Source organism: Myotis nattereri, assembly GCF_964212035.1.
Source record: "Myotis nattereri genome assembly, chromosome: 11".
NCBI classification, from domain to species: Eukaryota; Metazoa; Chordata; class Mammalia; order Chiroptera; family Vespertilionidae; genus Myotis; species Myotis nattereri.
The window spans coordinates 47,915,370-47,941,658 of NC_138086.1; the positions used below are offsets into that span (position 1 = coordinate 47,915,370).

The 26,289-nt window shown below is 43.7% G+C and overlaps 1 protein-coding gene across 1 annotated transcript in view; it reads right to left on the bottom strand.

Moving 5' to 3' along the window:
• Nucleotides 1-26,289, bottom strand: part of SLC25A13 (solute carrier family 25 member 13) — a 159,630-nt gene that overhangs the window by 90,021 nt on the left and 43,320 nt on the right. The window contains exon 4 of the mRNA XM_081102247.1: nucleotides 3,967-4,082. Within this exon, the coding sequence (XP_080958373.1) occupies nucleotides 3,967-4,082 (116 nt within the window). The remainder of the gene's footprint in view (nucleotides 1-3,966; nucleotides 4,083-26,289) is intronic.

Here is a 26,289-nt window from a genome sequence, read left to right on the forward strand (position 1 = left end):
AGTAGGAATAAAAGGGTACATGCTATCTCAAGGTCATTTACAAATATCAGGAATCAAAATAAGAAAACATGGTAAGAACAAGACTGTTAGAAGTATGTTTTGCCTCAAAGGAAACAGAACACAATGATCTAGGTCCGTGTTCGGCAAACTGCGGCTCGCGAGCCACATGCGGCTTTTTGGCCCCTTGAGCGTGGCTCTTTCTAAGCCTTAGGTAAGTTAATAACAATGTACCTACCAATATAGTTTAAGTTTTAAAAATTTGGCTCTCAAAAGAAATTTCAATCGTTGTACTGTTGATATTTGGCTCTGTTGACTAATGAGTTTGCCGACCACTGGTCTAGGTCAAAGGAACAAAATTGAGGGAATGAAGATCTTTCCACTGTAGCAAACACAGGGAGTGGGCTAGGCATGGAAAGGTGGTGAACATAAACAAGGCCTCAGAGAAACCAGGAACGAGTTCCCTGAAATGGGACACTTGGGGGTCTGTCCCTCGCTCCAGCTGACTTTTGTTTGCTGAGCACAGGGATACGAGTAGTGGGAGCACTAACACTCCCGGCTTGTAGACCAACACTGATGCTTGCTGAGCTTAGTGAGCCAGCCCTGCTTCAGACAAGCTCTTACGCGGAAATCCACTATGTAGACAGATGAAAGTGTTACTGCGCTCCGCTGGGTGAAATGCAAGGCTCGGAGGCCTGGCTGGGAGGCACCGAAAATCTGCAGCTGCACGCCAGCCTTCCCTACAGCCCACAGGAAGGCCCCAGATGACCCTCTTAGAGTGAGAAAACCATGCTCACCCCATGACCCCCAATGACTGAGCCAATCTGAGAGGTAAAAAAAGGGGGCCTTTCCTCTCTCACCACTCCATGCTCACCCCACCCAAAGACACACACTCAGGTAGACAACCTTCAGAAATACAAAAGGCTCATTCTTGGGTGGACTGACAAGGGGCTAAGGAAGTAACCAGAGACAGAGTGAGTGACAGTGCTTGTATCTCAAACAGCCTCATATGGACAGACAGACATGTCAAAGACTGAGGACCTCTTCACACTGGGGGTCGATGAGACCAGGACTGTCTAGGTCCTCTTTTCGGCCCAACATACTAATTGCTAGATTCTTCTAAAAGGTACCTGCTGTCAAAACACTCCTTAGGCTCCCCGCAAGTCCCATGACTTCGTTTACCTGCCAAAAGCCTGTTACCCACAGCACCCACCTCCAGGATGACTCTGCCCTACCTTATGGAAAGTGTTGAAGGTCAGCTGTTATTTTGGAATTGGATGGTCATTTGGGTATCTTCTTTGTACTACTCACAGCACTTTCAGTTAATCCTACATAGAGATTAAGAGCTCAAAAAAGCCCAGGGCACATTTGATGATACCCACAGGGCGAGGATCCCATCAGCTCATTGTAAATGGATACAGGGTGTACCCTGCTGTCTTTCTGTGCGAGGCTGACTGTGAAACAAGTTACCTGTGGAAGGCACCGTACTGGAGAGGGCTGCGCTTTCTTCTCCAACAACCATATGCAACAAATGATGTGACTAGAATTCTACATCCTTGGGAGCCCCAATTTCTTACCTCAATCCCTTATGCCTTCAGAGATGGGGCAGTGTACAACCCAGAACAGGTGGTAAGCAAATTACTGGTAATTGGCTAGGCGTTAAACTGCAAGTTAAAAATAAAGGGGGTGGCGGGTGCCCTGGACAGGTTTCTCAGTGGTTAGAGTATAGGCCCACAGACCGAAGTGCCTCGGGCTGGATTCCCAGTTAAGGGCTCAATCCCTGCCCTGGTTGGGGTGTGAAGGGGAGGCAACCAATCGATGTGTCTCTCTCACATCTATGTATTTCTCTGTCTTCCCCCCACACACTTCCCTCCCTTCCATTCTCTTAAAAAAAAAAAAATCAATGGAAAAAGTATCCTAGGATGAGGATAAAAAATAAAATAAAAAAATAAAGGTGGCAAGAAGAGAAGGGAGAAGAGAGGGGGTAGGAAGGAGCAGAAGAGGAAGAGGAGGAGGAGGAGAAAGTAGACCTGCCCTTGTTCTCGCAAGTGATTTCTTTTAGCGATATTATTTTATAAAAGCCTTTGTTTTCCAGATAGCACCTTCATAGGAGTAGATCTTTTCATCATTACGTAGACCTGTAAGGAGGTTATTACAGATGAGCAAAATGAAGCTCAGAATGTTGAAATGACCTGCCCATCAACAAACCACTAGTGAGAGGCAGAAACCCTGGCACCGGTGAAAGTCCTTTGTTTCTTTCCTCCGCCAGCTGGTGGTGTGGCTGGTGGCAGCAACGCCCCTTGGCACTTCATGCCGGGAAGGGAAGATCGGTCACAGTGCAGGAAAACATCTGAAGTCCGTTTCTCAGTCCCCAGTCTCAACCCCGCTCTCTCCCTCCAGATCTGCTGCAGAAGGAGGGAGACGGAGAACACACCTACGCTCAACACACTCAAACTCACAGGCTCGCTTTGTGTATCCCCAGGAAACGCTCTCATGACATGTTCCCCAAACTGGCTTCCACTGGGTACATCAATGCCACCATGAGCTGGCTGCTCGTTTATTACTTAAAGATTTCAGTGGGGACATTTTTCATTGGTGTTCCACTGAGAAGTTGTGGTTACAGCGATGCTAAGAGGAATTAGGTGGTGAAAAACAAAACAAAAAAAACCTAAACTTATTCAAGGGATTTTTAAATATTAAGTAATCCTCAGGAAGTGTTCATGGAAAGCGTATGAGCTTCCAGATTATATGAAACAAAAACAGGCAAATACATGTGTTTTGCCTCTGCCCTCGCGTATTGAGCCTTAAGTAACTGTCATGTCAAGTGAACATGGAACAGTGGGTGGGAGAGGGGGCAGGCTGCTGGGATAAATCTATTACACTTCTTACCTACACTGAGTGTAGTTATCTTCGATTCCAATAAGGAAAAGGAAGACTGGAGAGGATAATTAACTTAGCTCAGAGGCAAAAGTGGCAGAGTTGGAGGAGGCTAAGTTTCTTCAGTTCCAGAACAATCCCAGAACCATTCCAGAATGGATGGTGTTCTATTACACCATCTGTAGTTCCTACCATTTCTCATAATCCACCCAGTAGGACAAGCCCAAGAGGTCTAAGTGCATTGGAAACTATGAATAAAGACCTTAAAATGGGCGCATTAGCCATCTCCCCTGAATGCACAATCCGTATGCCCCAAAGGGCTCCCAAACTCTTCACGGGCACTGCTGTGTATGACGGTTCACACGCACAGACACCCTATGCCGGACACCCCCCAGTCCAGGGAAACGTAGTGCTCTCGGTCAAATCTGGCTTCGGTGGGCTGTTTCTTTTCGAAAAGAACTGACTACTGCCCTAGCCACTTCCTGGTCTTCCCTTTCTTCTAATACTTCAAAGACTTCAGGGTTTTCTGCGGCTTTGCAGCTAATCCAGGAAGATGGTTCTGCCTTTCAGAACAAAGACAGCAGCAGCACAGTAGGCGCTGCCCACCCAGCTGTGGGGGGAACGTGCTGTTTAGAACAGGGTTCTCCGGGGACTACCATCCTGTGCAGCACCTCTGGCCTGAAGCTACCCCCTGATGACAAGGTGAGGACAGGAAGTCGTGGGGACAGGAGTACCTTCTGTTCTTGGGCAGTTGATGAACTTCCTCATTCTGTCAGTGGAAAGAAAGCAGTGCTGACTGTGAAGATATGAACAGAAGTCCCGTCTAGCTCTCACGCTCTATGACTCTGGGAAAAAGTCCTGCCACATCCTAACTTACCTTAAAACAAAACCAGAGCATCAAACTAATAAGCCAGAAACTTAGCTTTTCAAGCAGGGAGACAGTTAAACTGCAGCCCCCAAACACTGATAGCTTTGCTAAAAGGGATATGCTAATTTCTTAAAAGCACTTCCATGCATTCCGTTCCATGGGGAAAAAGAGCAGCTCACACAAGCCTGCACTTGCTTAGGTGTGCACACACTCACGCCCCTTACCAAACGTCACTTCTCCTTTGCCAGCTTTGTCAAACAGCTGAAAGGCCACCATGAACAAAGCATCCGGGGCGCACAGGACAGATTCAAATGCTACAAATTCTTGAAAGGATATTAATCTGCAACACAAAACAAACACAAAGCATAAAGTCAGTAGCCTGCAGAAAACAAAAGCATGCGCAAATATGTACTAAGGAAAAAAAAAAATTCAAAGCTAAAAACACTTAGCATTTCCTTTCACATACAGTGGACTGAAATGACAACATATAGAATCTAAAAGGGGCGACAGGTTTGAAGATACGGTGACACATTATAGGTGCATTATAATTTCAAATGTAACTTTCCCCCAACATATCACTTTTGTTTCAGGCATAGTGTTGGATTCCAGAATTGAAGCTCAGATACTTAGATGAAGATGTGATTGTACAACAGCAAATAGAGCAACTTTGTCATTCATTAATGATTTCTTTATACACTATGGAAGAATGCTTCACAGAGATTCATTCATTATTGACGCCTACTGACCCGTGTGGATTAAACTAGAGATGATAGTGGCAAAGGGGGAAGAACACAGATAAATCAGACATAGAATGTGACAGGGAGGAACCTGTCAGGTAGATATAATACTAATGTAGAAATAGTATGCAGGAAAGACAAATCGTAAGACAGAGACCAGCGTGAAAGCAGAATTCTGGTAAGAAATCAAAGAAGGCTGTGTTGCAGAAATAGAATGTGAGCTGCACCTGGAAAATGAGTGAAATTCAGGTATGCAGTCATGGGCGCAAAAGGGAGGGTACTTCTGCCCGACCAATGTTGCTCAGTGGTTGAGCATTGACCTATGAACCAGGAGGTCACAGTTCAATTCTGGTCAGGGCACGTGACCAGGTTGCAGGCTCGATCCCCAGTGTGGAGTGTGCAGGAGGCAGCTGATCAATGACTCTCTCCATCACTGATGTTTCTATCTCTCTCTCCCTCTCCTTTCCTCTCTGAAATCAATAAAAATATATTTTTTAAAAAGGGAGGCACTTTCAGCAGGAGGCATGCCTGCAACAAGGCAGGTGCAAGAAAGCTGGGCATGTACAAGGAGAATGGTGAGAAATGGACTGGGTCTGTATGATGGGGTGCATTAAAGAGGACACTGTAAAATGAGATGAGAAGTATAAGACCAGAGATGTGCCTGAAGGCAAGTACAGGAGTGATTGAAAGTTTCTGAGCAAGGTCATGACATGATCAAATTTATCTGATAAGAAGAGCATGACAGGCCAGGGATGCTTTGACTTTCAAGAGGTAAACAAAGCCACAAAATCTTTTCTAAAAATGTTCTTTGCCACTATTATATATTTTAAATATCCAACTATGTCAATGGTACATTAAATTAGTCCAAGTTTCTGGATGCTAATAGAGGGGAGAAGAAATCAGGAGCGCGTTCTTATGTTTCACGGAATATTTCATTACTTCTAAACATCTGGTAGAGCATATTTTATACAATGTCTTACAAAGCTACCTTAGCTGTTCCCAGAAATGTCACCTGGTTATAACAATGTCACAAAGAAAGGAGAAACTCGTGTTGTGTTCCAATACACTATCTCTGTCACTCACCACCCAAAACCATCCTTACAAGTGCATGGGAACATTCCAGAGCAACACATGTTACAGAAGAATACATGCCCAGAACGTCTATCCTCTACTACACAGTCTGTCCCACTGAGAATCTATGCTCCAGATCAGGGGTGGGGAGGGAAGGGGAGGGAAGCTAATTCGAGTCAAACCTTCCTGATTGGCCCAAAGGAGCTTATAACCCGTGGGGGAAGGAGAGGAAGTCATGTGCATATATATCCACCAGAATGCAAGAGCCGAGGGTCACATTAAAAGAAATAAAACCCCCAAAGGGCACAAAAGAAGGAGATTTATTTTGCCTAGAATTGGGCAATGCTTCATAGAGGTCTGGCATTTAAAGAAGACATTTTAAAGCTGACAAGATCTCAGAGCTCATCTACTTCAACCTCCTCGTTTTGCTTTTGAGAAAACTAGAACTTAATGACTAGTATAAAGTGAACAATTGGCTTCTGGCATTTGGGCCTAAGAGCCGTGTGCCCTGGTTTCCATTTCACTGAGAGAGGATTCCAACTGGTATAGGAAGATGGAGAGAAGGGCCCAGAGAGGCCGTGCCACACTGAGGTAGCAACAGAGCAAAGTCAGGACAAATGCGGTGTTTCGAGAAGGATGTCGGTCACAAGGCGTAAAAAAGTGGCTTGCGCTGTCATGACAGCCACCTGTGAAGTACCTGCAAGGCCAATTTACAGAACCTTGACTTTTCTGCAGGCAGTGAGAAGTCACTGAGGTTGTGGGGTTGATAAATATCAGGTTCACATCTTTATTTTAGAAAAGGAACAGGTGTGGAAGATGAATTTAACAGAGGAAAGACAAGAGTGGGGAGACAGCATGACAGTGAGGGCTAGCAGGGTTCTCACCCAGGGCTAGAGCACCAGGACTGAAAAACGAGGAAGGGCTAGACGCAGTGGTCGGCAAACTGCGGCTCGGCAAACCGTGGCTCGCGAGCTATATGCGGCTCTTTGGTCCTTTGAGTGTGGCTCTTCCACAAAATACCAGCTCTTCCACAAAATACCGACTTCTGTGCATGGGCCACAAAGTTTCAATCGCACTGTATGTGCGCGCCCGCACGTGGTATTTTGTGGAAGAGCCACACTCAAGGGGCCAAAGAGCTGCAGGCGGCTCGCAAGCCAAGGTTTGCCGACCACGGGACTAGAGCAACACAGTGGAGGCAGAAATGGCAATGCCTGGTAGCGACTGGATTTCAGAGGCTGAAGACCAAGAAATAGGCCAAGTCACTCCATGACTTCTAACCTAGGTAACTGAGTGGGTTGATGATATCATCAAAGATAAAGGGGGGAGAAAGGAACAGGTAGAAAGGGAAATGAGAGAGTAAGACTGATTCTGACCAGGTTAAAGAGGTACCAGTGGGACACTGAGGTATGGCATCCAGCAGGAATCCAAAAGGACCAGCATGGAACTCAGGAGAGAGGCTGATACAAGTTGAACTATGTTCCCCTGCAACCTCTGCTGAAGTCCTAACCTCTAGTACCTCAGAATAGGAGCTTATTTAAAAACTGTGTCTTGGTGCACGGACTTGTGCACACTGAAAGGGAATTAATTAGAAGAAATGTTTTAATATTGCTATTCACATCTTGCAAATGAAAAGAAAACAGGATTCTACTAGGTCTCCTATCTACCTAATCCAGGACTTCTGTGAGGATAAAATGAGATGAGGCATGGGAAAATGCTTCACAAGCATTTGGTTGAACTGTAAAATGTTTGCACCTGGCTATAAAGCAAGTCAGGTTTCTGGGCTAAAGAAATTCCAAGGATGCTGGTCACTAGGGAGAGGAAGCCGGGCGTTGCTACATGACGTCATTAACCCAGCGCCCACAGCGACCGTTGCTGGGCTGGGCTGGGCTGTGGGCCACATTTTGCACCCTGGGGTCTTGGCAGTGTTGGCTGCGATTTGGTGGGGTGTCACTCTGGGGAGGTGGCAGGGCCTGTGTCCCACTTGGGGGAAGCCAAGTATTGGTTTGTCAGTGCCAGGTCCGTGGTGCCGTTTATTTTTAAATGGCCAGTGCATGCCATGGCAGCTTCTGCATTGAGCATCTGCTCCGTGATGGTCAGTGCCATCATAGCTACCGGTCGGACAGACAGACACTTAGCCTTTATATATATAGATAGGGTTGTTGCAGATGTACTTAGTTAAGATGAGCTCCTAGTGGAGTAGGGCAGGCACCTGATCCAATGTGACTAGACATGCACACTGGGAGAATGCCATGTGAAGATGATGGCAGAGGTCAGGGTGATGCTTCTGTAAACCAAGAACACAGAAGATTGCCAGCAAACCACAGAAGCTAAAAGGAAGGCATGGAACAAGTTGTCTCTCCAAAGGAACCAACCTTGCCAACACCTTGATCTTAGCCTCCAGACTGCGAGGCAATACTTTTTTTTTTTTAAGTCACTTAACTTGTAGTATTTTGCTACAGCAAACTAATGCTGGGGCCAAGATTGGAAAGGCAGATCTGGGAGTCTTTAAACCAGTGGTTCTCAACCTTCCTAATGCCGCGATCCTTTAATACAGTTCCTCATGTTGTGGTGACCCCGAATTTCACTGTTACAATTGAACATAATTAAAGCATAGTGATTAATCACAAAAACAATATGTAATTATATATGTGTTTTCTGATGGTCTTAGGCGACCCCTGTGAAAGGGTCATTCGACCCGCAGGTTGAGAACCGCTACTTTAAATAAAGGCTACTTAAAGCTGTGAATGAAACTGCCCAGAAGCATTTCAATCAGAGATACCCGTTCAGACTACTGAGGAAGGACAGAGAAGAAATGTGTTTCCGATTATCTGCTTTATTCTCACCACCCCTCTTCACACACCATGACCCCCTCTGAGCAGGCCCCAGCAACCATACAGCCACATTGGTCACCAGGTTCACTTGCTGGCAAGTAAAAGGCAGAAAATAATCATATTTTTTGATCAATTTTCGCTGAACAGATGATAGGGTAGTTAAGAGTAAATCACACATATAGTGTATAGTATTTAGAAAAGGCACACTTGATGTTTTTAAAAATATATTTGTATTGATTTCAGAGAGGAAGGGAGAGGGAGAGAGAGAGAGAAACATCAATGATGAGAGAGAATCATTGATCGGCTGCCTTCTGCACACCCCCTAATAGGAATTGAGCCCACAACCCGGGCACATGCCCTGACAGGGAAGTCAACTGTGACCTCCTGGTTCATAAGACGAAGCCCAATCACTGAGCCACACCAGCCAGGCTAGATAAGGGATATTTTTAAAAATTTAATGATCTGACTTTAAGCAATTAAAAAAAAAAATCTCACACACACAAAAAATTAATGATCTGAATAAAGAAAGGCTTAAATAAAACAAAAAAGAGCATCTTACCTCTCTCAAAATGGTACAAGAAACCTGAAGGCTATGGATGTGCGTGAACAAATCCCCTGGCAATGCCAAAGTGGTTTCATATACACAATGGGCCAATGAATACTCTGGTATCTTAGGCATGTCACAGATACCAGAAAGGTATGTGATTTGGTAATCCTATTAGATGCAAGTACTCTACTTCGATGTAGGAGGTACACAGATGAACCATGAAATCATAATGTCTTACTGTTCATTAAGATTATTTTGGATTTTCAAGGTAATCTGACGAGAAGGCTACCAAAGTAATTATATAGTACTATATTCATTTACGGCATGGTATCTAAAAACATTTATATATGTTTTCCATATAAACAGTACTTCAGTCTTACTTTACAGATTTAATGGGTATTAGCATAAAATACAACAAAGAATACAAGCTTAATCAAGTTCAGACCTGGCTGCTGAGCTCGCTTCGTTCCCTTCCCGGCCTCCACTCCCTAAACTCCTTTGACAACGTTTGATGTCTTTTAAAATAAATCACGCAGCTCTGATGAACTCTATCTACTCTCGAAGGAAAAGTATTTGACATTAAAGCTTACCTACAACATCTAATAATGAGACACGGGCCAGCTAACATGGAAGCAAACAAAGAAGTCACGTTTTCATGGACCTATAAACTGCTCAGAGATCAGGTTTCTAACTACTCAATTTTATGGCTCTGATGCTACCAGAGATTTTTTTAAGTAAGTCATGTTTGTTTTCCAAACTCGAGCTGTTTTTCTCCTCCTGAAAGCCATTTGTAACAGCAGTCACCTAAGAACTCCTTTAAAGTCCAGGTAAAGCAGGGAAAATACCATATACTACTACCAAATATTGAGCCAAAGAGGACAGGGATTAAAAGTGGATTCAACTATGACAAGATTACATAAACATCATCTATATATACAAAAGTCTAAGCGACCGTTACAACTGGTTGCTATGATGACTCACTGACCACCAGAGGGCAGACGCTCAATGCAGCAGCTGCCCCGTGGTGGTCAGGGCGCTCCCACAGCCAACGTCCCATGGCCGGCCAACCTCCCACGGCCCCTCCTCCCCCACCGGCTGGCCAACCTCCCAGAGTCCCTCCTGCTGGCTGGCCAGTCCTGATCGCCCCGATCAGCCCTGATCGCCAGCCAGGCCAAAGGACCCCACCCATGCACGAATTTGTGCACCAGGCCTCTAGTATACGTAGGAAAATACTGGAGGGATACACACCAAAACAATCACAGTGCTTCCTTATAGTAGCACCACTTTTGGTCTCCTACCCAAATCCCTTCTCTACTTTCTAAGGGATAGTTCTTAGCTTAGAGATACTTAAAATTCAATAAAGAATACAGACAGCAAACTTTTGATACTATGGAAAAGGTGGTAAATAATAAAAGGGAACTGGAGATAAATTATTCAATGAATTCTGAGGATGGAGGGATTAGTGTTGTATTGAGACCAAGGAGGAGATGGGGAAATTAGGACCAGATGAGATCAGAAGGAAGATGTGACCAAGTGGACATGTAACAATTAGTCTTGCAGGAGACAAAAGATGTAATGAAGTCACGATGGGCGGTGGGAGGAGGAGAGGCCACCAACTGCAATGGGGCCCTGGTGCTTACTCTATGTGTAGGGCAAAGGCCAGTGCTGGGAATACACAGATGAAAATGCAATCTCTGCTCCCCAAGAACTGGTGGTCCGGCAAGGATGGTGAACCAGGAACAGAGGAAGCAAGGCCGGAGGTGAAAACCCACATGACATGCAGGTTCGCTGGAGTGAGGGCAAGTGCATGCAATGCAAGGCATGGTGGTCATGCCCTGATGGTAGACAAGGGTCTGAAATGTTTAATGACATGATGAATTTGTGTTCCAGACTGTTTAATCCAGCAGAGGAGTGATAAATGAACTGGAACGATAAGAGCCCAAAGCTGAGGAGATGGCTTGGTTGAACCCAGGAAAGAGCCATGAAGGCCTGAAGGAGAAAGATGTGCTCCTATGACAAAGGGACAAGAGTAAACAGTGCTATGATCTCCAGAGGACAATGTGACAACACAGCAAGACTTAAAAATGCCCACACTCTTTGACACATCCCACTTCTAGGAACTTATCCTAAAAAATAATTAATGAATGTGTGCAAACTTTTACCCACAGGGCATAATTGATAATCATGAAAAAGTGAAAACCACCTCAATATGCACCAGTATGTGACTGATTAAATACAGGAATACTATCCAACCACTGAAAATTGTTGTCATGTTGGTCCTATTTTGTTAAAAATGGACCAGAGTAATATTTTATACACTCACACAGCTTGAAGGATGTACACCAAAGGGTTGGCAGTGATTATCTCTCAGGAGTTAAATTATTAGAAATTTGTTTCCTTTCTTTTTGCTTGCCCATATTTGCTAATCTTTTCAGTAATACACACAGTATACTATTTTTGTAATAAAAAAATACAAATGTATATAAGACAAAACAGCAAGGACCAACACGTGGGTAATGACAGAACGACTGAATAAGAAATGAGGGGGAAGGAGACTAAAAAAAGAAACAAATGACTGAAACAATCACTTTACCTCTGGCCATCCAGGGGGACAGCCTCCAGTTCTCCTATTTCTCCCTGCTGTTGCTTATTCTCGCTGGGCAGTGGCTCCTGCCCCATGTGGTCCCTTTCATCTCCAGCCTGGCTCCTATCTCCAGGCCAACTCTGCGGCTATGAAAGTTTAAGCAACTGCACATAAGGATCTGATCTGTCCAGACTTCAGGAAGTTTGGTTGTAGACAACGCACCATATCAAAACCCAATTACCACTTTTTCTTACAGTTCCTAACCACAAGAGTGCTTTGCAAGAATAACTTCTCCTTACGACACTCTTCTGTGTGTTATAACAGAAGCCAAACAATTGTCCAGGATTAATGACAGAGATAAAAGTAAAATCCAACTCTAAAAACAGGGCTCCAACCACCAGACCACCCAGGTTCAAGGATCCGTGAATGTCAAGGGGGGGCGGGAAAGCACACAAAAAACAGAACTGGGCTTTCCTGTGATCACGTTTATCCAAAGAGCTTTGGCCTCCATTATTTGAACATCTTTATTAGCTTTGGGTGTTTTCCAGTTCTTTTATCTCCATCCCAAAAGCCTTGCAAATATACACTGTTCAGGCCACCAAGCACATACGTACGTACCTTATACCAATATATGCCAGGAAATATCCCAGACAGTAAGGATAGCATGAAAATGAGTAAGACTGACAGAATCTGTGTCCCCAAATAATTACAGTCTAATGGGGAAGGCAAGCAATGAGGACAAACACACAAATATAAAGATAAGATGATTCCAAAATCCAGTAACTGTTGTAGAAGATGTCGAATGCATTAAACCAGTGTTCCTCAGTCCCAGAGAGCCTATTCCATTTAACTGGTCTGAGAAGGACTAGAGCCACCATTTGTTTTTTTAAACTTCTCAAGTGGTTCTACCATGCAGCCAAGCTTGAGAATGATGGGGATGGCAGAGAGGGAGCCACCTGCTTAAGGTGGTCAGAAAATGCCTCTAGCGAGGAGGCATGAAGATCCGAATGATGAAAAGAAGGAAGCACTGGAAGATCGGGAGGAAGGGTATTTGGGGCAGAAGAAACAGTTCCAGAGCTCACCCTGAGACAGGCCAAGGTCCACAGGACTAGCTCCACAGGCCAGGAGAAACCTGAGTGGCTGGAGACTAGAGGAGAAGGGAAGTGAACAGGGACATGGGATGGAGGAGTGTGCAGGGCACACGAGGCCCTTGGATTTTATGCTAAGGGCGCACGGGAAATAGCCACTGTTGGAGGGTTTATGCAGGGGAGTGAGGTGACCTCATGAAATGACTACGCAGGAACCTGCAGAGCACAGACTGCAGGGCCAGGCCGTTGAGTCTACAGTCAAAAAGTGGCTGCAGTAGCCCTTGCTCCGTGGGTGGGGCGTGGTCCTGTGCATGGAAAGGTTGCTGGTTTCATTTCTGGTCAGGGCATATGCCCGGGGTTTCGGGCTCGATCCCCAGTAGCAGGTGTGCAAGAGGCAGCTGATCGATGTTTCTCACATTGATTTTTTTTTCCCTCTCTCTCTCCCCTTTCCTCCCTCTCGCAAAAAACAAAAACAAAACATATTTAAAAGAAAAGAAAAGAAAAGAAAGTGGCTGCAGTTGTAGCAGGAGCGACATAAATGAGAACAGTCAAATCCAGGAGATGTTTTCTAGCTAGAGCTGGGGGTGGGCTTGTCCTGGAAGTTTTTAAAGCCCAGGGGCAGAATTCCGGTGCCAGCTGGGGACCCTGGGTGGCCGGTGGCTGCAGGGGCCATGGCAGCCAGAATCACAGACAGACTCTAAGGCCCCGAGGTTCCTGAAGATAGGAACACTGCTATTCAAGCAGATGATGACGGAGCTCATAAATAAAGATGTTATGTCATATGCCCGTTGATGGTCAGTGAGCAAAAAATCTAAGCTTCACAGCCCCAATATGTAAATTTCTTAACAGTGACAATGCATTATCACCTAATTTTATATTCTAAAAACCATCAGTAATAAGGGGAAAGAGACCTGAGTTCTAGTGTTCCCTTTGCCTGACTGATCTTGCCAGGCAAGTTGGAGGCGGCCTCCTTTCCTGATCTATGAAAGGTGCTGTCTCCCATGACTTTCACTCTACCATCTCGTTCTCTTCCACTTTCAGTTACAGGGAGCCTTCCGTGCCACTCCGGCTCTGGCACAGCCTTGGCATTCCCGGGAGGGCATCTGTTCTGAGGCCAGCTGGGCTTCAGCTCGACTGCTCACTCGGGTTCAAATCTCACTGCGGCGTTTGCCAAGGGCCTATTTAAATTCATTGGCTCCAATGAAATCTGGCAGATTGAATAGCGTTCAAACAAGTAGGCTATGACTGCCTGGCTTTAAAAACCTATTAAAGATTTTATTAGAGACTTTACTGTATTGTTATCATGAATTTAGCCTATAAATACAGCCCCTGCTCATATCACTGCCTCCATATTGCCAAAAAAAAGATAAATATATAGGCCCTCGTACTTGTGAGCTTAATGCAGTAAGTGATACACCCACACTTCCAGATGTACCTGTCTGTCCGCTGCCTTGTATTTCACTCCATGTAGCATTTGAGCTGCCCAAGGCTGACTGTGCCAACTGGTGGGATTTATGGAGGGCGTTCTTGTACCGCCTGCATGTTCTTCCTTACCAGAGGGATCGCACATCTTTACCAGGTGCGATCCATCGCTTCTACTTCACTGTTGCTAATAGCTCATTCAATTACACCCTAGAAAATGTCTTTCGCCTACACATCTTCTATTCCCCCATCCCCCTTCTCCTCTCTGTTAAATAATACTGCCAGGCAACCTCAGGAGAATGCGTTCCCTTGTCCTGTCACACACCCAAAAACAACCCATCTTTAGACCTTTGAGTGATAAAGACACTCTAATCGTGGCCAATCCCCACAAGATGACACTGCATCAAGGAAAAGAATCGCCAAGCTTTTTAAAACTAGAGACAAATCATACTCTTTATCTCCGCAAGACTCTAGATAGATACCCTATTTCTTAAATACTAATAGACATCCTTTTTGTAAATCCTCATCTGAGGAGATGTTTACTGATTTCAGAGAGAGTAGAAGGGAGGAAGAAAGAGGGGAAGAGAGAGAAACATCGATAAGTATGCACCCCAACTGGGGATTGAAACTGCAACCTAGGTATGTGCCCTGACCAGGAATCAAACCCGCAACCTTTTTGGTGTATGGGACAATTCTCCAACCAACTGAGCCACCAGGCCGGGACCACTAATAAACATTATTTAAAAACTATCTCATCATATTACATTATTTCTATTTTATAAAATTACCAATATTGAGAGCAGAATTTAAGGTGCATCAAAAACATTTTGCCTTTTACTTACATCATGGGTTAAACAGTATTTTGAGATCTATCCACAGACTTGGATTTTTAAAGGAAAAGTGTACTAAGTTAAAACACACACACACATCATTTTTAACGGGGGGTTGCCTTTAAAGGGGGAAAGAAAGAACATTGGCATAAAAAGAGGGAAAGTAGTTGTAAACCATATTGGAAAATCAATTAGGCAAGCAAAGTAGATTTTTTTTAAAATCTAGGTTTTCTACATCTTCCCTATTATTTTAATTAAGGCTGGATGAGGAGGCTTCGACTTTATTAAAATGGCAAATGAAGATCAATAACAGGGAGATAAACCACAGATAAGAAATCAGTAACTGAAAGCCAGCAGGCACTCAAATTTATTAACTAGCATTTTTCAGTGACCACTGTGTACTGGCAAACACTGCAAAAAGCAGCAGGTTAGTTGTTCAATTGCCACTGGGTAACCAGCTTCAAACGCTTCCTGTAGAGCAGGCACTGCCAACCCCTTTGTTTATCTGACTTCAGTCTCCAGTTTGCTTGTTCCCCTGGTTTAGAGCTGAAAAGCGCAAAAAGTACCCTCCACTCAAGAGCCTCTGGGTGCCTAAGGCACAGAGGACAGCCGGAGGGACAGAACTTCCTCAAGCATACTTTTAAAGAGGTCCATATTACCTATGCGTGTTCCTTGCTCAAATATCACTTTAAAGGAAAAAAGAAAAAGAAAAAAGGGTTAAGTCATTTTTTAAATTGGAACATAATGCCTTTCTCAAAGTGTTTTTCTTAATCTCTTAAGCAAGGAAATGATGAGTAAAACAAGATTTGAAAACAAAAGGCACCTAAGCATGGACACAAAAGTGAGGAGCAAAAGTGCCATTTTCAGTTTTTAGAAACGACATGACATCAGTCTTACTGATTCCTCTTTGAGAGACATTATCAATTACTCAGGAACATTTTAACATGTTCTTCCGTTCAGTTACAAATCCTACGTCTTGGACGCACACAGAAACCTTTTTTGATGTAAATGTAACATAAGCTACTGGCAAAGCAAACATTAAGTGACTGAAGCAGCCTTTATCATATTTTTAAAAATGAAATTATTCATAGTGTGGGCAAGAAGAAATAGAAGTACACTGGCTTGAGCCAGAATATCACACATGCACACAACAGCCAACATTAATATCTACTGTGCCAGCTGAATTCAAATTAACCCAATTTTACATGTTAATTAAACCAGCTATTTTCTTCTTATTGTATTTTTCCTTCTTAAACAGTACAGTCTACAAGTGATTCCCAACAGACTTGTTCCAACAACAATGACATATTCATTTACTTCTATTATGACCATACAATACAGTAACTGAGCAGTAATTTTTCACAGTCAATTACGTGTGTGGTTCTTTATGCTTAAAGATGCTGAAATAATGTGTACTACAGAGCCATATGCCCAAATCTCCAAGTCTGCCTGCAGCAGTTGCCGGGGTAACACATTTTCTCTCCAGTTTAGCATAACCCTTCATTGAATATCATTAGGTGTCATTAAATAGCAAACATTAACATGAACTTCAATACACTACTTAGATAGAGTCATTTTACCCATATAAACAAGTGCTCCATCATTTACAAGAAGCTTAAAATTGATTATGCTTTTCTGTATTTAAGACCATGAAAAAGAAGGAAAAAAAAAAAAGTGCCCACGTGTTGATTCCAAATTGAATTTGCAGAAATTTCTGTTACCAAAAGAGAACTCAGACCTAGTTTCAGGGGTAACAATTTTCATCAACAGGGTCATAATAGTCACTGGAAGCATAGTAAGATCAGGTTTTTAAAATTTATCCAAAGTTGTAAAATATTTCCATCAATTTCATGGCAACTGAAGACTGTTTCACCCTCCTTTCTAAGGGTGGTGGAGGCACTTGAGCTCAGTAACAATAAATTTATTGAATAAGGCATTTAAAAATCAAAGCACATAGTAATAAATAGAAGGCACAGGATACACTGTGCATTACTTGCAGTATCTTAAATACTAAAAATGTAATGGAGTGTCCTGTAGTTTAGATATGGTAATATATCAGGGGTGGGCAAACTTTTTGACTTGAGGGCCACAATGGGTTCTTAAACTGGACCGGAGGGCCGGAACAAAAGCATGGATGGAGTGTTTGTGTGAACTAATATAAATTCAAAGTAAACATGATTACATAAAAGGGTACGGTATTTTTTTTCAATAGTTTTATTCATTTCAAACGGGCCGGATTCGGCCCGCGGGCCGTAGTTTGCCCACGGCTATAATATATGGTTCACACAGGCTGTTCTGGAGCAATGCCAGTGTTAGGAGGAGCAGCCATTCCTAATAATTTCCATCAGCCCCTCATCCCATGCCACCCCAAACAAGCACCTGTGTCTAGGAAAAACAATGTGCTTGCTTTACAAACAGTCTCAGCCCTAGGAGCTCTCCCTTTCCAAACGACATCACCACCTTTTTTTTAAATATATTTTATTGAGTTTTTACAGAGAGGAAAGGAGAGAGATAGAGAGTTAGAAACATCGATGAGAGAGAAACATCGACCAGCTGCCTCCTGCACACTCCCCACTGGGGATGTGCCCGCAACCCAGGTACATGCCCTTGACCGGAATCGAACCTGGGACCTTTCAGTCTGCAGGCCGATGCTCTATCCACTGAGCCAAACCAGTTTCGGCTGACATCACCACTTTTAAACCCTGGAATCATAATTTTCCTGAGACACATCATAATTCCATGTAAAGCTAAATTCTCAGCCTCTAAGCAACTGCAACTTGTGCTCTATCGTCTGCATTACAAAGGGCCTCCAACTTTTCGTTGTTAAAGGACACATACAAAAACAAAATGAATCATCAAAAGGCAAAGCTACCTCCAATACATTTTCTCACCTTTCCCTCTACAGGAGAAAGGCTGGATCCAAAATCCTAGAAGTGGGGGCAGAAGAACTGGTTAAGGTTTAGGAGGCAGCCCCCAAACTGTCTATAGTCAACTTAAGAATAACTAAAGAGAAATCTCTGCCCAGAACAAATGAGTTCTTGGTAACGGGGATTGAGATCCCAGAGACTACACTTATGATGATGAACTGGGATCTCTTTCTTCTTCCTACATCTGTTTCCTAATCCCAAGTAAGAAAGAAATGGCCATAGGAAATGGAGTGACTTAGCCTTGAGTAGTTGTATGTTCTACCTCCCACTGACCCACAATTATTCACGCAGCTGTTTGCAAAGGTGAATGAAACCTCAATCACCATGTTCAGTGCAGGGGTGGAGATGTGGTTAGCAAAGAAAAAATTATTTGATAGTAAATGTATATTCCATTTTGGTTTCAGCACTCTGCTTTGAAATGAGGTTAATCATGAGGAACAAACTGATACCAAGAATAAATTTTAAGAAAAATATTTTCAAGATATATTGGAATCAGTATAGATTCCGTTACTTCTCTGAAGCCTCCATGACAATTGGTGTTCTGAATGATTATCTAAGAAGCTTTAGGGTTTCAAATAAAACTTAAAACTAAATTGTACAAACTATCATTACTGGGAAAAGTAACCTAGTAACTCAAGAAACATTATTAATGAGAACTGAAATAAATAGTGACTTCTGCTTACAATATTCTGATTAAGTCATCTTTCTGGCTTTTACCCCAAATCCAAAATAAATAGAATGCTATTTTCATCCCTATTCCCAATACAGATTAATTGAAAGTTAACTATATGAGCGTAATTTGCTTGTCTAAGAACTTGCCAAGATCTAGTAAAGAAAGAAACATAAATTTTTCATATTTAACTATGTTTCACAATACTAATAATCATGAACAATGAGTTCACCTATTAACACAGGCCACCCATGAACGTCGATTCTCATGAAAATAACAAAAAGCATTTATTATAACTCTCTGAGCCTGGTCTACCCAGGTAAATTTTATTTTACTGCCTGGAAGTACCTATATAAATGCTGAAAAACAGGCAAGGAAAGAAAAATTTCCTGTCCCAATTGATCCAACGTGGTTTCCCATCCTATTCCACACAAGCTCTGCACCCATTAGCAAGCACTGTTTCTAAAGGGCTCACACAACACCAAGCTGTTTTTAAAGCAGGCAATTACAACACAGAACAGCAATAGTAACGAACAATCAGAATTAGAAAGTGGTGGGAGTACTTTATATTTTTGCAAAAGCAAATTAAGCTACAAGACTTGCGAGGCTCTCTGGTTTTTTCTAGGTACAATTATTGCTCATTGTGGGAAAAGCAACATCAGAGTTTAATGCTTTTTCCTTCAATAGGTGGGTGACTGTTTTGCTTCCTGACTTTCAAAAAGAGAGAGCACTGATCAGAAAACCATAAAGCGATAGATAGAGGGTTTCAGTGTGAACCACATGGCCAGCCAATTCTCGGGGACTTTCAAGGGGCGTTTTCCCCAAAGGGGAATGCAACTCCTTTAGTCAATGTTAAACGTTCTATTAGACTAGAGGCCCGGTGCACAAAAATGTGTGCACTCGGGGGGGTCCCTCAGCCCGGCCTGTGCCCTCTCGCAGTCTGGGCCCTCGGGGCCCCTCCCCCTGGCTGCTGGCACCAGTTTTCCTCCGGCGCCCGGAACCCCGGCCTTCGCTCTTCGCCGGGAGGGGCCGGCGCAGAGGGCGAGGGGCTTAGCTCCTCGCTCCCAGCACAGGCCCCGGGGGCGTGGCGGAGGCTGGCACGTCGGGCTTCCCTCTTTGCTCGTCGCTCACCACGCTGGCCTTCGCTCGCTGCTCCTGCCCAGGGCCAGCCTGCTTCGCTCCCTTGCTTGGAGCCTACATATGCAAATTAACCGCCATCTTTGTTAGTGGTTAACTGCCATCTTTCTTGGCAGTTAATTTGCATATCGCCCTGATTAGCCAATGGGAAGCGTAGCAAAGGTAAGGTCAATTACCCTTTTTGCCTTTTATTAGATAGGATTCTAAAGTAATAACTGGGAGGATACGGTGAACTAAAATTTCGTAAAAGAGAAGAGACAGGGATGCATTTATTTAATTCCGCAGCAGAAGGCTGTAACTCCCCAGACCACAATCGTCAGCAAACACCTTGGCCTTCCCAGGGGGCTAAAAGGGAAGGGCAGGAATCTCAAACAAAATCAAGAACCTAATCCTAAGGGTGGTTTCTCGGTACAAAGAATAGATTTTATAAAAACGAAAACAACCCTCGACCAGTGGTCAGCAAACTCATTAGTCAACAGAGCCAAATATCAACAGTACAACGACTGAAATTTCTTTTGAGAGCCAAATTTTTTAAGCTTAAACTATATAGGTAAGTACATTGTTATTAACTTAATTAGGGTACTCCTAAGGCTTAGGAAGAGCCACACTCAAGGGGCCAAAGAGCCGCATGTGGCTCACGAGCCGCAATTTGCCAACCACAACCCTAGACTATGTGGTACCAGCCTACTGGGAGAGGATGAAAGCGAAGACAAGAGAAGAAAAAAAGATTTGCTAAAGTTGCAGCACCTGTCCTAGAGACAGACAGCGTAAAATGTTCGTGTTCCTGCGGGGGAAATGACTACCAGGGACTTGAACAGGCTGAATTTCAATGTGGAACAGAAAGATAGCCTGAGAATCCCATCCCCTCACCATCCTGATAACAATACCTCACACACTCATGGCACGTTATCTATGCATCCATTCAAATTCATTCCAAAAGCACTGATGGGGTGCAGCTATGTGCCAGCCACACTGTTCGAGGACCTGCAGATTCAGCAGTGAGCAGAAGAGGCACAATCCCTACCTTCCTGAAGCTTCCAGTCCAGCGTGTGTGAGAAGGTCCAGTGGGAAACAACAATCAAACATTAAGGTCTTTTGTTACAAGGGAATCACTACGAGAAACACTACAGTAAAAGGGGGAAAGGAGTATTGGGGTTCAATTTAAAACTGTGTTTAGGGACAGCCTCCCTAAGGTGTCATCAGAACAGACCTTAAGGAGGTGACTATCTTAGGGGAAGAGGAAGTGCAGAGGCCCTCAGAATGGAACTTACACTATCGGCTCCCCTGGTTCTCAGGCTCTTGGATTGAAACTGAACTGTACCACTGACTTTCCTCCATAATCTCATGAGCCAATTCCTATACCTCTCCCTCTCTGTCCCCACCGTCTCTCACTATATTGAGATCCCTAATACATATGCACATATGCATATACATATACTCTCTCATAGGAATATATAATTGGAATAGAATAAAATAGAATAGAATCTATATATATAAAAGCCTTAGCAACCATCCGACCTATCAACCGTCCAACTGGTAGCTATGATGCACACTGACCACCAGGGGGCAGACGCTCAATGCAGGACCTGCCAAGTTGTGGTGACTTAGCAGCTACAGTACTCAGGTGATACACCCAGAACCAGAGAGGAGAGAGCCCGATTCCAGGGTGCATCACCCAAGAACTGCCCTCTCGCAATCTGGGACCCCTCAGGGATGTTGGAGAGCCAGTTTTAGCCCAATACCCACAGGCCAGGCCGAGGGACCCCACTGGTGCACTGGGCCTCTAGTATAATATAATTTAGAAAGCTTGCGGGTATAAATAGGGAGAGAAATATAAACATGAACATACATACATACATACCAATTTACTTATATTTGGGGAAGAAACATCCTATGAAAGGAGAATCCAAAAACTAAAGTTAATGAGAGTGAACTCTAAGGGGAGAGAGAAGACAGGATGAGAGGGACAGGCATGTTAAGTCAGACTTTTCTGAGGATACCTTGCTTCTGTTATAGTTTTCACTTGGGAAGCATATGTTTTACATATTCAAAAATTAAATTAAGTCTAAAAAAAACCTTAAAAACTGAAAACAAACTGAAACGAATGAACCTAACCATATAGCAAGTTGGTGGCAAAACCACAGAAAAATGAATTATTTTAAACTAGAGGCCTGGTGCAGATTTGTGCACCAATGGGGCCCCTCAGCCTGGCCTGCACCCTCTCATAATCAGGACCCCTCGGGGAATGTTGGATTGCCAGTTTCGGCCCGGACCTCACAGGCCAAGCCGAGGGACCTCACCGATGCATGAATCTATGCACCAGACCAGTTTCGGCCCGACCCCAAAGGCCAGGCTGAAGGACCCCATGCACTAGGCCTCTAGTATATGCATGTAAGATCTTTGGTTCATCTCTGCCCGCCCTCTCTCCTCCCCTCTTCCCTCTGAGATTCATCAGTCTGTTCAATGTTTCCATGCCTGTGCGTTGAGTGTCTGATCAGTGTGAGTCATTAACTACCAGTCAAGTGGTCCAACAGTCAGTTAGGCTTTTATGTATCTAGATAACCTTAGAACACAGTCTTTTCACTGTATGTATTTAGTGGAATACATTCTAAGCACAAATAGAGCTGAAAAGATATCTTAAATTTCATTCACTAATTAACTGTTAGCAGCAATACTGGTGTTATTTTAAATATATCCTACATCTTGCATATATGTCAATATGTAAATGCTGCTGGTAACCAAGACTTTCAATGAAAGAATAAAGATGTAAGTAATAATAAAAGACACTTTGAATTTAATTTTGTCAATTGTTTAACTTTGAAATCGATATATCAGTATGAACTGAAGACTTTTCCCCCCACTATCCATTGAAAAGACCCAAAAGCAATGACAACCCAAAAGTAAGAAGCACAGATAGTTGCCTGATTACGATTTCTAAAAACCCTCCTTTGCTTTAGTAGGTAGCTGCCTCCATTCATACATATCTACTGGTTTACATTGTCTATTTGCTACATAGGAACTATGTGCCAATACATACCTGTTAAATTGTTGGCGGCAAGAATAGCACCAAGTGTTAGTCAGTGGGGTCAGACCAAACCTTGGCTCAGCAACCTTGGTACTTGAGCTCTAACTAGGAAAGAATTCAGAGCCAAGACTCAAACTATAAGAGAAAGCTTATTTAGAAAGTCACAGAGGTAGAAGTGAGCGGTAGGAGAAAAGGGCTTGGGAAACATTTACAGAGACAAAAGAAGGGCCCCTGGAGCTTAGGAGAAAGAAAGAGGCAAGGAAAGTGGGCCTGGGGGAACGGGGTTGGGAAAGGTGCTGGTGTGTTCCATAGAGAGCAGTGCTGAGTCCTGGTCTTCAGGGGACCTCAATAGAATATTCATTCATCAGCTTTCCAGGTGTGAACTCCCAGGGTCATGGTCTCTACTGATTGGTGGGAGCCAGGGCAGGGGGTCATTAGTCAATGCAGCTGGTCCAGATGTCTGCTATGGCATAGCTATGGGTCAGAACCTCATTGTCCTGGGAGCTTAATGCTTACGGGCTATTCTCTGGCCCCCTTGTTTGTTCCCACACATACTAGCAACATGCCAGGGGAGGAAAGGCCAGGGGAGGGTCCCAACCGCATGACAAGGGAAATGAAAGGTCAGGGGTTCTAAACCACATGATGGGCGATACGCTAGAGGAGTTTTCCTAGTTTTGCCTGATACCAGGCCCCTGAGGCTTTCTGCCCTGGTGAGCTTCTGTACCTGGCCCATCGTCCTTGCTCTGCTCATGTCTAACTGCCTACTACAAAATGAATTAATAATATGAAATTAACTTAGGTTTCTCAAATATTGAGGTTCTCTCAATTTTACCACAAAACCATGTTACCTTACCATATATCCTTTATTTCAGATACTAAGTTATTCTACAATATCTGAGAAAGTTAAAAACCTTCATTAAATCTAATCTGAGACTCTCACTCTATTTAGTAGGAAGTGACTCACTGACAATTATGCCACAATCAATGGGAAAGTAATAGGCACTAAATCTCCTCACGTTTCCCTTTAGGAACACCTCACAGCTTAGCACAAGACTTTTAATTTAAGCAACAGCCACATCCCGTGCCTATGACACTCAAATTGTTAGAGGAACAGATTTGCAAGTAGCCAGGAAACAGAACTTACACGTGATTTCCCTTCCTTTACAATTTTAGATTTGAGTTGTTGTTTTTTAAATATATATATATTTTTAAATATATTTTATTGATTTTTTACAGAGAGGAAGGGAGAGCGATAGAGAGTTAGAAACATCGATGAGAGAGAAACATTAATCAGCTGCCTCCTGCACACCCCCTACTGGGGATGTGCCTGCAACCAAGGAACATGCTCTTGACCAGAATCGAACCTAGGACCCTTCAGTCCGCAGGCTGACGCTCTATCCACTGAGCCAAACTGGTTAAGGCTTAAATAAATTTTTATTGATTTCAGAGAGAGAGATAGAAACATCAATGAAGAGAGAATCATCGATCGGCTGCCTCCAGCAAGCCCCACACTGGGGGTCGAACTCACAATCCGAGGATGTGTCTTAACCAGGAATCGAACCATGACCTCCTGCTTCAAAGTTCGGTGTTCAACCACGGAGCCTCATCACCCAGGCTAGATTTGAGTTTTAAATACCTCAGGTGAAGATAAAGTAAGAGCAGACAACCAAACAAGGAAGGTGGGAAGGAACAGTACCTGCTCATTCAAACATTTTCGGAGCACCTTCACATGCCTGGAATAATACAGAAGAAGGGCTTATTGTTACTGAAAATATGTATGCAATGGTACCTCAAGGTTGAGTGTAAGAATACTAGAAGGGAAAGTATTCCAAAAACGATTCCTTGGTTTAAAAAATTTGTGAGGAATGTGGTGACAGTGTTTCCTAAGTCTGTGGGTGTGGATGAGTTGGGGTAGTACTTTTACATTGGCCAAATAATTAGTCTTGGAGGCTAAGAAACTTGCAAAGTGCATCACAACTTTTAAGCAAAGACAGATGCAAATTTCTCATGCAAAGATCTATGCTTTAAATATGTATTTTTATTGATTTCAGAGAGGAAGGGAGAGGGAAAGAGAGATAGAAACATCAATGATGAGAATCAATGATCGGCTGCCTGACCAGGAATCAAACTGTGACCTCCTGGTTCATAGTTCGATGCTCAACCGCAAAGCCACATTGGCTGAGCCAAAGCTCTATATTTAATATATTTCTCTCACTACAAAAAGCTCATGGTAGAGCAGGTTGGGCACAAATATTTAAAAAAACTAGGTCCAAATTCTAGTTCACTAGCTATACAACTTTGAGCAAATTATTTAAACTCTGCATCACCCTCTGGCAGTGACGGGTGAAAGTACCTATCTTAAAGATTTATGAGGATTAAATAAGAAAATGGGTGGCAATCGTTAGCACCAGATCTGGAATCTTCTATGTGGTCAGTAACTATTTGCTTCCTTCATCCTTTAGTCTAACCATCTAGGAAGAAAACATCAGCAGAACTCCAATCCCAAAGAATATTTTTACTTAAAAGTTCTTCAAGGAACAAAATTGCCCCTTCCCAGGCTTCCTTGCCTCTCTGCAGACCCTTATCTCCCAGCGCACACAATCTGAAGCCCACCAGGACTAAGCTCTTTGTGTCCTTTGTCCTGTGCATGTTTGACTTCACTGGCAACCCAAGACCCCCTGGTTCCCCTTTATCACCCACACCTAATCCCCACGGGGCTCTGCACGCCCCCTATTCTGTTGCCATCCCCCAGAATCCCTTCCACTGCGCCCTCGAGATTTCACAGTTCAGGATAAGCAAAATCCCATGCTCAAACCGTTTGCTGAAGGAAATCCCTTTCAGAGGAATCCTCTGCATAACCCTCCACATTCTTGCTCTAACCAGTACCTGGCTCTTCCTTGAGGACCATGCTTCCTATGCAGCCCCGCTTAAACAGAGAGGGACCTAGCTCTGCAGTCCTGGTTGCACCAGGGTTGAGAAGAGTAGGCTCCTCCTTCCTTCTCATTGCCTCTTTCAGAGCATCCCCCAACCCATCTGTCTTCACCCGTTTAAATACTCACATCATCTGACTCTATCACTCAGCACCCCTCTTTGTTTCTGTCACCTAAGAACTCCTGGTTTGTATCCCCACCATGTTTTAATTCCTGGCTAGCTGACACACTCTCCTACCCTACTCCTATCTTAATTCTTAATATTTTAGGTACACCTATCCTTCAATATATGAATCCTTCAAACACCTCAGCCTTCCAATTACTTGAATTCCTCTCTTCCAATCATTTCTTCTCCACCCCTTTTCAGTCACCTGCTCCCATGGTTAGACTCTAGACTTTTGCCATTACCAATAACTGCAATACCTCCTTATTTTCAAATTCTTGCATCTCACTTTTTGGCCACGATATTCTAGTCTTCCTGCTCACTCCCTCTTATACCCCAACTTCAACAATCTTCAACCACTCTGGAACCTACAATAAGCTTCCCACCTTCTCACTGCCTCCTACTCCGAGGTCCCCTCTTTGCCCCTTATCAGGATTAAGTCTATAGTCAATCATTACAAACTCCTAACCGCCCTGGCACTTCTCCCACACGGGATTATTATTCATTGGTGAAGACCTCAACCTGGTTACATCAAGCGCTTCCAACTCTACCACAGGGCTAAGCAGATGAACTCGCTGGAGAGCT